Raw genomic sequence first — 11,809 nt, 5'->3', positions numbered from 1 at the left:
TAGTAAGCCTGGTTTAAACACAACTGTATAGGGAAAATAAACATGGTGGGGGGTGCAATAAAACAAGATTAATATTACTAAGTGCTTCTTTTTTTCTTTAAGATTTTATTTTTTTGTTTGACAGAGAGAGACACAGTGAGAGAGGGAACACAAGCAGGGGGAGTGGGAGAGGGAGAAGCAGGCTTCCCACTGAGCAGGGAGCCCGAGGAGGGGCTCGATCCCAGGACCCTGGAATCGTGACCTGAGCGGAAGACAGACGCTTAAAGACTGAGCCCCCCAGGTGCCCCACTAAGTGCTTCTTATATTACAGATACTGTTCTAAATGTTTTTCATGTGCTTCACTATTTAATCCTCACAACAATCTCATGAAATAGAAACTACTGTTTTCCCTCATATTACAGATGAGAAAACTAAGGTACAGAGAAGTAAAGAAACTTGCCCACGGTCTCACACTAATAGATGGGACAGTCAAGAAAGACTCAGACTCGGACAGCCTATGGGAAACCTTCATCTTCCACACAAGTCCACAGAAAAATATAACCAGCAGCAGAAGCAAGTTATTACACAGAAATAGGGATGAAAAGGCCACAAGAAATAGCCAAAAGACTTAAATTAGGGAATCAAGACTAGGGAGACAGGAAGCAGGGGATGGCTGGTTTTCTTCATAATCCTTGTAACACTATTTAAAATGAGGCGCAACTTTTACTCTAAGGTTTATATTAAGCATAAAGCAGAGCTGCACACTGTCAAGGGGGGGGCTTTATAGTAGGAAGAATATTTCCTGATAAAAGTTAAAAAAATAAAAGAGGTGGGCGCCTGGGTGGCTCAGTGGGTTAAGCCTCTGCCTTCGGCTCAGGTCATGATCCCAGGGTCCTGGGATTGAGTCCTGCATCTGGCTCTCTGCTCAGCAGGGAATCTGCTTCCTTCCTCCTCTCTCTGCCTGCCTCTCTGCCTACTTGTGATCTCTCTCTGTCAAATAAATAAATAAAATCTTAAAAAAAAAATAAAATAAAATAAAAGAGGAAAAAGTTTTAAAAGGCACACACAATGAGATGCTAACACACAACCCCCAGCATGAACAGAAGCTGAAGAAACTGACAATGTCTTACTATGGGCAACGAAACGGAGGCATCAGAACACTACCACTTAGAATGGACAAGGGTGCAAACCACTAGGAAATTCACAACTATTAAGACTGAACGTACACCCTGTGACCCAGCAATCTGCTCCTAGATATTATCTCCAAACAGTAAGCGTGTCCATACGTGCACCAAAAGGCCATGTTCATAACCCCACTCTCCGTTGCAAACACTGGAAACAATCTAAGTGTCCATCGACAGGCTTGGATAAATGGTGCTATTTTTATGTATCATACTCTACAACAAGAGATCAGTTACTGCACACACCCAAAGATGGATGAATTTCACACACAAAACACTGAGCAAGACCAACCAGAAATAAAAGAGGGCTTGCTGTGTGATTCCACTGATAGAAGTTCAAAAATAGGTAAAACGAAATCTAAGGTAGCAGAAATAAGAACGATATTGGAGGCGGGGCTGATAGTCGCTAGGAGGAAACATGAGGGAGCCTTCTTCTGGACGCTGGAACCATCCTGACCTTGAGCTGGTTGGTAGTTAATGGGTGTTCTCATTTTGGAAATATGCAATGTTCTCAACACTCCCGATTGAAATGTATTACAGTGTATCTGTTACACCAAAAAAAAAAAAAAAGAGAGAGAGAGAGAGATTAAATTGATGGGTTCAGGTTGGGACCTTGGGAGTCCCAAGAGCCCAAGGGCCATATACACTATTCCAGAGGCCCCTGGAGAGGACTGGACTAGAACAAGGAATTAACTTGTTAGCCTGATGGCTTGAGTCATCAGTTAACGATAACAGTAATTACAGCAATCACTTTCACTCTTAACTTTTGCAGAGGGCCAGGCCTAGGCTATGCACCTGGAAGGGACTTGCTCTTTCAAACGTCACAACCGCGGAACACATTTAGTACCGCAGATGGCCCCATCTTACAGATGAGAAGATCACGGCTTAGAGAATGATCGCACACCCAGTACGTGCAGAGAAGGAAGATGGCAGACTCCAATCTAACCTCAGCCCCTCCCTAGGCCAACCTGGAAACTGCCAGGCGGAATCTTTAGATGGCTCGTGAGGGCCCAGAATGTGCCAGATTGTGAGGGTGCGCCGCGAGGGTGTTTTGTTCACATTCACTAACTCATGAGGGCTGACCGCGGGCCAGGGCTCCCTGCAGCCTCTGGGGAGGCCCAAGACCTGTCTTACACCAGTTCCCACGCCCCACGCCCCACTAAAGCTGGGCTGGGAAATCGAGGACAGGGGTAGAAGACGGGGCTCCGTGTGACCAGAAGGGAGCTATGTTTGCTACCACTCCCGAGCTGGTCACTTCCAAATCAAGAATGCTTAAAATCACCACCTTCTCCCCAGATCTGTTCCTGAACATTACCCACCCCCCAATCCAGCTTTTCTCCTCCTTTTCTGCCCCTCTGGATCCATCCTAGCAGCCCAAGCCTCTCCCAGACCCCCAAACCCTGGCTGCCTCCTTCCTCCTTCCCCGGTCACTGTCACCTCCCCAACCGCCTCCTCACCGCTATCTACCAGACAGCCTCCAGCTGGCAACCCAGACTAATTCTGTGAAATGCTTATTCTGAAATAATTTCAAACTCCAAGAGAAGTTTGACCTAGCGCAATGACCTACCATATGACCCTCCCCAGGTCCAGCCGTCGTGAACTCTCTCACCCTCTCCATTACCCGGTGTCCGTGATTTATCGGTGTCTCCCATACATAGATAAATTACAGATACTACTTTTTCTCTTCCCGAGCCATTCCTGAGTCAGCGGTGGCCATCGCATCTCCTGTCCCTAATCATGTCAGCGTTCTTACTTCCAAAAAGCAAGGACATTCTCTTCCAAAAGCACTGTACAGTTATCAACTTCATGAGACCTACTATTGATCTGATACTATCAGCTAACCTACAGCCCATACTCCAATTTCATCAATCGCCCCCAGGATGTCCTTTAGAGCAATTTCTTCCTTGATCCAAGATCCAATCGCAGGCCATACGTTGCCTTTTGCTGTCACATTTTTTTCTGTCTTTTAATCAGGAACAGTTCTTGGCCTTCCTTTGTCTTGTTTGCCACGGACACTTTTTTTTTTTTTAAGAGTCCAGACTCTTTCTGTAAAACGTTCCTCACTTCGAATCACTACCTCCTTTTAAAACCCTGAACTGCCTTCTCATTCCTCAGCGTAAAATCCCAAGACCTCAACACTGACCTTCGGGGACCTGCAGGGTCCCCCTCCTGCCCTACCCCCAGCTCATCACTTCCCCCACCCCTGCCCACTGCCCTGCTCCTACCGACCCTCACTCCTGGGAGCCCCTCACTCCAGCTCAAACAGACCTCGGGCATACTCTTTCCTTCACAGCCTGTACCTCTATTTAAAATTATTTCCTTCGCTGATTTGTGTGCTCGCTGCCCAGCCCCCACACTAGGATAGGAGCTCCAAGGAGGGCAAAGATTTTTGTCTGGTCATTGCCGGATTGCCAGAGCAGTGCCTGGCACGCGGGATGCACTTGGAAATGGTTTGCCGAACCATTTGTACAAGAAAGGAAGCGCTTAGATTGACAGCCAAAGAACCCGCAGGCTCAGAGAGCCAGGGGGCTAGAGAGGCCCTTCTGGAGTCCAGAAGCTTCCCCAGGCCTCTGCCACACTTCGTGCTTCGGGCTGGAGAAGGGAGCACCCAGCACATCTCCTTTATCTCTTGATCGCATCACTCCACCAGCCAGTCCCACTGATTAATCTCTTTAAATCAATCCCAGTAGGTCAACGGGCTGGATTCCAGAGATAGAGCTGATGCACCCAGGAAAAGGCCTGTGGCCCCCTCCCTATTGTCCACTGGCCAGTCCAAAGTGCGTGGCCTCTCTCTCCATACTGATCCCTGGGTTCCACCCCCCATTCATGTATCTTCCAGGGCCCAGCCAGCCTCAGGAATGGGGGCAGGGAGAATAAACATCCAAGTACAAAATCCTGCTAATAGGTCTTTAATTGCAGTCTGAGGAGGACTGGGAGTCCAGGCCTCCCAACCCCAAAGCACAGAGGCAAGCCTACCAGGTGCTTGTCACTTACTTGTCCATTTCACTGACTCCTGCTAACATTTAAGAGCTCACTGGCTACAACAATACTCAAGGTTATGGGAAAAGTAATGGCTAACCAAAGCTTTCATTCTTGACCTACCTCCTCTTCTGCCCAGGAAAGGACAGAACCCCTCAGCCTAGACCCATGATACAGGAAAGGCATCTTCTCCTGGACATCTTCACTCACCACAACCCCCGTCAACACCTGCCTGCACCGGGTCACAGCCCAGCCCGAGCTTTCTCGGGCAACTCCCTCCGCCTAGGAGGGCTGGATTCGCAGGCACTCCCACCTACTCTGCCGAGCAGACTGAGAAGGGGTCCAGAGATAACCCGGCCTCTCACTGCCTTGCTGTGTGACCCAGGGCACCGGGCTCAGCCTCTCCCGGGTTCCCAGAACAAAAACAAACAAACAAAGATAGGGCTGATAACGCTGGCCAGACCTAAGCTGCTGACAGCCAAGTAGGAGAAGCGCCTCAAAGAGAAAATTTAGCACCTGCACCCAGCAAAGAAAGAGGGGGAGGGGTGCTGGGTTGAGGAATTTGTAATCCACCCCACCCAAGCAGTGAATGGGAAGCAGCTCTCCACCTCCAGGCTAATGGGATTAGCACAGGGTTGGGCTCTAGGCGTTGGCCTAGGGTCCAGGGTCTCCCAGCGGCCACTCAGGGTAGGGGGAGAAAGGGGGAGCACCAGCGCCCTCCGGGCCTTCGTTCCCAGGTGAGCCCAGGCCAACCAGCTCTTCCCAGAGCCAGCCTGCTACTTCCTCCATGACCTCAGCGGCCAAGCACGCAGAAGTCAGGCAGCTCCTAAAGGAGGAGGTGCAGAAGACAGGCCTTTGCAGCCACGTCCAACTGGACTTCCTCCTCCTGCCTGCTAGTAACCTCCTGCCTCAGCCTCCCCATCAACCCCATGGGTGTTTGGTGGTCTGTCTCGGGCCCCTAGCTCGCTGCAGGCAGACCCAGGCACCGCTTGATAGGGGATGTTTGCACTGCTGCTCATTAGGGCACTTGGCCTCTGCTCATGCAGGAACCAAACTCTAGATGGGGCGCCCTCTCCCTGGCTGGGGGAAGGCAGAAGGCCAGCCAGGAAGATCCAGGCTCTGACTCCCAGGCTGAAGAACTTGGTCCTCACCACCCTCGCTCAGGACTAAGTGACCGGATGAGCTCAAAAGACACGCGAACACAAAAATTACTGTGGCCTCTGGGGGCGCGCAAAAGGGGATGGCCCCAGCGGCCCTTTGTACCCCAGGACAGCCCAGACCCCTCCTCTAGAATCCCGGCACCCCTCCCTCACCCACAGCACACATTTGAGAGAAAATCGTAGCCCTGGTCACGGACCCCTGGGCAGAAATGTGGCCGCAGCTCCTTGGTGGGGGTGGGGGGGACGACACACGCGCGCCCCGAGGCCAAGACCCAGTCCTCGCGCCCCCGCGGGCGGGGATGTACGCGCTCGCCGCCCCGCGAGTGCCCCTCCCCTGCCCAGCGCTTCACAAAGGCCCTTTGTCCCGCCGAGCCCCGGGACTCCGGTTCCTGAAAAGTTCCATGAGAAAAATCAAAGAGAGGCAAAACCGGGCGAGCGCGGCCTCGCTCGAGCGGGCAGGATCGGTGGGACAGGGCCAGGGAGGCCAGAGGCGTTCCTTCCAACGCCGAGGGCAGAGTCGGCGGCTCCCCGAGAAATCGCAAGGCTCCCAGTCTACACTCTGGAAGTGGGAGAGGTGGATTTTTTTTTTTTTTTTTTTAAGTGAAGCGTAGGACGTCTGTCGAAGAAGCTGGAGGCAGCCAGGGAGGAGGGACCGGGTGTCCTTCGGCGGCAGGTCTGGAGGTCCCCTGGTCTCCCTTCCCACCCTGCCCGACTGCAGCGGCCGCGGCCAGCTCAGGACAAGCTTCTCCTGCCCGGGTGCCATCCCTAGCGAGCCTGAGCGGCCCTCTCGGAAAATGGCAGAGGCCTCCGGGCCCTCTCCGCCACCTCCTCCCGCGGTTCCATGTCAGACCCAAGGTTTTCCCTCCACCGCTCGGGGCCGGCCAGATCCGCTCCCACGCCGCTTCCTTCCCCTAGCTCCGGGATGGCGGTGGCCTAGTTTCTGCGCCCCATCGCGCCGCGCGCCTGCCGGAGAACACCGGGTTTGTGGTGTCGGAGCTGCTGCGCTCCTGCCAGGGTGTGAGTTCTGGGACAGCCGCTCTCCTTCCGCAAGTATCCGCCCGCCGGCCGGAGGCCGAGATCTCCGCCCTCCCCACAGCCCCACTGCTGAGAGGTGCCCGGAGACCCCGCGCCGTGCGACTGGAGGAGCTGGAACGGAACCGGGGCCCATGGGCGCCGGGCAAGGGCGTTTGCCAAGAAAAGGATCCGAGCTCGGGGAACGGATGTCTCAAAGGGTGTGAAGCTGGTTCATTCTTTTCTTGCTCAGATTTTGTGAAAACCCCAGCCTGGGCTGGAGCTTCAAGGGCCCCGGGATTTCGCCCCGGTGGCTCGGATTTCGGCAGACGCGTGTGCTCTGGGAGGGCACCGGCGCACCGGGGAAAGCAACCGAGCAGCGCACCCCTTTCCGCCGGGTCCTCGGGACTGGCCTCTGTCCCGGGCCCGGGAAGCTGAGCCTGTCCTCACTCCCGTGGACCCGCCGAGGGAAAGGGAGGTGCCGCGTCCCTGCCGAAAACGCCCATAAACAGGCTGAGCAGTTTTGCCCGGGCCTCCCTCCCCCAGGATCCCGCGGGGACCGGAGGGGGCGGCCACGGCGCGGGGCACTTACCCGGGTGCGGGTGGAGATTGAGGCCGGCCATGTACTTCCCGGGCGGCAGCGGGCCGGGCAAGCCAGAAGCGGGCAGGCGTCCGGCCGCAGCGGTGCCCACGCGGTGGCTGTCCATAGCCAGGCCGGACAGCAGCGGCGGCGGGGGGCCGTGCACGGACCGCGGGGGCCCGAAGTCTCGGCCATCCATCCTCCGCGGGAGTGCCGCAGCCAGCCCCCCACCCGGCCCGCGGGCCTCGCTCAGTGGGACCTAAAAGTTCGGCCTCGGCGTAGTCCCAGAGTCCTCGGGCGGCGGGGGCTCCGCGGCGTGCATGGCGGCGGCGGCCAGCGGGGTTTGCGCTCGGCTGCGGGCCCGCGGCCCGGGGCGCACAGGCGGCCGGCGGTGGGGCCCCTCCGGGCGGCCAGGCGGAGCTGAGCGAGGCGGCGCACACGGCGTCTTGGAAGGGAGAGGAGACGGGCCACAGAAGAAACGGGGGGGGGGGGGGGGGGGGAAAAGGGGGGGGGGGGAAACAAAGTTTCAGAAAGTCGTCTTGCCGTTCGGGGTCGGGGACTGCGGATTGGGTGGCCAGAAATGAAATCGGGGGTAACCCCTTTTCCTTAAAAAGTAAAAATCCATGCTCCTTCCTCCGGCGGCTTCGGGCTCCCGGGCACTTGGCTCGGTAAGTGGCCGGCGGCGCACTGCGCCCCAGCCCAGACTGGCTCGGCGGCTCACGGGTCCTCCCGAAAGTGGGGAAGGCCCCTCAGCCGCGCCCCGGCTGTATAAATACAAAACCTCCCAAGTGGGACTGATTCCTGGGCGTTACATGCTGCAGGGTTTCAAAGCGTGAAACCTTTTCCACGAGCAGTTCGAAATCTCTCCCTAAACCCTGTGTCACTATCTGATCCGGCAAGTTTAATATTTAACCTTCTTGGCCCCTGGCCTGCCTATTTTGAGTCTGCTTTCCCTAAGCTCGCCCAGAGCCACCAATTAGCGTTTTGTTGTTGTTGTTTTGTTTTGTTTTTCGGGAGAGAAGGTGCAACGCCGGTTTATTATTTTTAAAGAGACTCCGTGCCTCCTCCCGCCGCCCCACTCGGGCCACTGTGAGTCGCAGAGTCTGAGTACGAGGACCCGAGACGTGGCATTCTCGCCCGAGGACTGGAAAGAATCCTTCAAAACAAGCTTTGGTTTCATTTTCCAACGCCTTGGCCTGGGAATCCTGCGGCCCGAGGACGTGGCCTGGCGCAGGGGATCTGGGTGGGGGGGCGGTCAGAGAGGAAGCAAGGGGCTCGAGGGTCTTGCTCCTACCCTAGCTTACCCCCCAACCCAAAAATAATCTACAAAGAAAACCTTTGCAACGCGGGCAGACCAAGGGGCGCCTCCCCCAGCGTTGGGTAAATCCCCCTGTAGTTCCAGTTTAAAGCTGTTTGTTTAAAAGATTTGTCCTTTGCCGATTCCCATGGGGGCGGGAGGGGGTCTTGGAGCCAACCGTGCCCTCGCTCTCCGTCTGCCCGCAGCAGCTCGGATTCCTGATTCTGGGAGGCCCGGGCGCTCCTAGAGCCGCCGATCCACGCCAAAGCCACCAGCTCCGGGTGCCCGCCCTGAGCCCCGCAACCGGCGCCCAGCCCCGCGAACTGCAGACCCCCTCCGCCGCAAACCGCCCCCCCCCGGTCTCCTTCTCCAGCCTCCCTCCCCAACTTCGCTAAGGGTACTTATTTTAACCCGGTTTTGGTTACAAACACCCCCTTCCCTCCCTCCCTCGCTCACTCCCATCAGGCTCTGGTTACCAGATCCGCGTTTACTTTGGAAAAATCTAAGATCGCCACATCCGAGGATACATGTCTTAAGGAGGCGATGAGCTTTCCGTGATTTTTTTTTTTAAATGTTCTTTGTGTAGCTTTCTTTTTTAAAGCTAGCGCTTCGGAGGCTGCCCCGACGCCCCACTTTGGGGAAGTCGAGGTGACGGCCCCCGGAACACCCTCGCTCTGGTCGAGAAGCTGGCTCGGCCATCTGCGGGCTCCGCTGCGTTCTCTCTACTTTTCTCCCCCTCTTAAATGCAGTTAAAATGGCTGAATTCCGGCTTTTAATTAAAAACAGCCTATAATCGAAAACGTCTCGGCGTCCCTGGCTCCCCCGCCGCCTGCCGGGAACCGAGAAGGGAACCGACGCCCCTCAGCTCGGCTGGGCGGGCTGGAGCGGGGCTTGAGGGCTCAGGTGGGCGCCCGAGGCACCGTGGCCCGCCCCCACCCTTCCCAGGGTGCCCCCACCTCGCCGACGCCGGTCCCCGATCCAGCTCTTGGGGGCCGGAGAGCTGCGGGGATCCCCCGCGCACCCCGAGGGGGCGGCGGGTTGGGGGGGTCAGCCGGAGAAGTTTGGAGACCGTCGCGCCCGGCCAGGGACGGACGGGCGGCCCGGCGGCGTACCTGGCGCGGCGGGGCTCCCGGCTCCAGGCTCCGGTGACTGCGACTCCGGTGGTGGCCCCGGCTCCCGGCGCGACTAGGCGCCCGTGCTGCCCGCCATCCCGCGGCTGCTGCTCCCCTTCGCCACCCGCAGCCGCCTCACACTTTTTGCCCGCCTTTCCTTTTTTTGGTAGAAAACCGCTCCCCGGGCCGAGCGCTCCGCGCGCCAACTCCTCCGCCCTCCCGCGGCCCGGCTCCCGCAGCCCCCGGAAAAGCCAGCTTTCCTCCCGCGGAGCTCCCCGCTTTTTAATAAAATCCAGGTAGCGCCGGTTTAAAGAATCCCAAATCTCCATATACAGCCCGGGATTGGAAAAGGTACATTACACAACCCCCCTTTCAAGTTCCTCTCGCTGGATCTAAAAAAAAAAAAAAAGCCAGCGGGAGGGGGGAGGGGGCGGCTGGGGGAGGGGAGTACTCTCCAGCGAAGAAACGCGCATTGTTCCCGGGTGCCCGCCTCCCCCCCCCAGGCCGGCCCCCGGCCTCCATCTATTGGCCGCGCGCACCGCCAATCACGCGCATGTAAACACCTTGGCCCTCAGCCATTCCTATAAAACCAATTACGGACCAAGGGGCTCCAGCAGTTTCCAGGCTCCCCAACGGCGGGGCTGAATGATCAAAACTGGTGGTGAGAATTTTTCCCGGCCGTTTCTAGGCAGCCCTCCCCCTCCACCAGCTCGGACCCCCCCCTTTCCTCCCTCTCCTCCCTCTTCCTACCCCCTCCCCCGGCGTCTAGGCTGAGTGATCAAAATAGAGGAAGATGGTTGTCGCCGCAATCCAGGGCTTTGCAAGGCGCGGTTTAATGGGCCGCCTGTCAGCTTCCTGCTCGCAGGAGGAGGTGACAAGCCGAGCGAGCCGGGAAGGGCCTAGGGCCCGGCGGGCTGCACCCCGCGCCCGGGCCCTGGCCCCCTACCTCCCCTGGGGCGCGCCTTCCAGAACGCGCGCTGGAGACGCCAAAACAGACAAGGGCTGCTTTTTCCCTTTTTAACTCCCCCTTTTAAAACAAAGCAGCGATTCATTCCCTTTCCCCCGGCAGCGCGGTTGGGTGGGATGGGCAGGCGTGAAGGCCGTTTTCCTCGCCTCGGCCTGCGGGTCCCTCCCTGAAACGCGGTGTCAGATGGTTACTGATTAATATTTTGGAGAGGCCGCGGCGGCGGGTAGCGGGTGAGTCTCTAATCTTCTAAAAGGGGTTCCTATAGAAACGCGGGCCGGGACGCGCCCCCCGCTCGGCTTCGGCCGGGGCCGCTGCGCTTTGCACCGCGCGCCCTTCCCCAAAGCCTTTCTTTGCGTGGGCGCGCCCCTCCCCTCCCCCCCCCCCCCCCAAAAATCAGAGCAGAAAAAAGGATTAGATCGGCTGAGCGCGAACTGACTCCCTCTCGATTCTGACATTTCAGCCTATTAGCATTTCTCCACGGGGCCTTCTGAAACCTATTAAAGTGTAATATTAAAAACCTCTTGGCTGGGGTCCTCTCTCGCCTTCCATCCGCCGCGCCCCCTCCAGGGAGGGCGAGACCGGGAAAAAAAAAAAAAAAATCTGTTGAGCTCAGAGGAAGCAGAAGCCAAGCCCAAAAAGTGCTTGGCTGGCCGCGGCGGCGGGAGGGGGAGGGGAGCCCCAATCCCCCAGACTTTGTACTTTTATTTTGCGCTTTCAGCAAAATCCTTTCTGGGTTGAGTCGCCGGGAGCTGCCCGCGGCAACCTACTTGGCTGCGGGCGCGAGGACTGCGGACGCGGTCGGAGGGGCAGCCCTGGGGCCCCGCACCCTCTCTACAGCCCCGCAGGGACCCGTGCCCGGCTGGGCATTACGTACCCTCAAATGGAAGCCTGGAGGGGCAGAAATCCTTGCCGCTCCTGCCTCGGAGAGCAACCGCGGTGATTAGATTTTAATTAAAACAAGAGAAGCCCGCTCTTTCGCCCCGCGCTGCGGACTCAGCGTTTTCGCATTGCTGGGTCTTTTTTTTTTTTTTTTTTTTTTTTTAATCCATTTTTAAGCAACTTTTCTGGAGGGGGAAAAATGAGCTAGTTAGCGCCCGTTTGTTTTATTTTCTTTTCTCTACTTTTAGAAGAAAACGGGGAGGAGGGATAGGCTTGGAGAAAGCGAACTGGGGGTGTCTAATTTAATTCTAGTATAAATTTGAGGAAAAAAAGTTCAGCCTCTTGAGGGCAGTTTCAAGTTGCCCTTCCAGGAGCCTCTGCGCTGGTTTCGAGGCTGCCCTCTTTTGGAAGCTGGAGCTCCGCAGGGGGAGGAGGGAGGAGTGAGAAGTAAAGAAAGGAACGAAAATAGCCGGAGCCGAGGGGAACAGCGGCGGTGTCCGCGCTTGGAGCAGGGCGCGCAGGTCTCAGTGGCGGCTGGGGCGGCGGGAGGTTCCCGGTGCGGCCCCGGGACGGCCAGCAGCAAAGACGGAGAGGAGAGGGGGGTTAGAGAAAGGAGGTATTGTGTTTTGTGTGCCTTGGGGGAGGGGGTTGACTGCAGAAATAA

At 57.1% G+C, this 11,809-nt stretch overlaps 1 protein-coding gene across 1 annotated transcript in view; it reads right to left on the bottom strand.

Moving 5' to 3' along the window:
• The window catches only part of LOC111145735 (trinucleotide repeat containing 18), an 81,636-nt gene extending 74,410 nt beyond the window's left edge, over nucleotides 1-7,226 (bottom strand). The window contains exon 1 of the mRNA XM_022500898.1: nucleotides 6,903-7,226. Coding sequence (XP_022356606.1) covers nucleotides 6,903-7,089 — 187 coding nt within the window. The 5' untranslated portion in view covers nucleotides 7,090-7,226. The remainder of the gene's footprint in view (nucleotides 1-6,902) is intronic.
• Between the last annotated feature and the right edge of the window lie 4,583 nt (nucleotides 7,227-11,809).

This window comes from Enhydra lutris, unplaced genomic scaffold, assembly GCF_002288905.1.
Source record: "Enhydra lutris kenyoni isolate GAN:26980312 unplaced genomic scaffold, ASM228890v2 scaffoldscaffold13, whole genome shotgun sequence".
NCBI lineage: Eukaryota > Metazoa > Chordata > Mammalia > Carnivora > Mustelidae > Enhydra > Enhydra lutris.
Note: the sequence above shows the minus strand (reverse complement) of the source record. Positions and strands in the feature narration are given on the sequence as shown.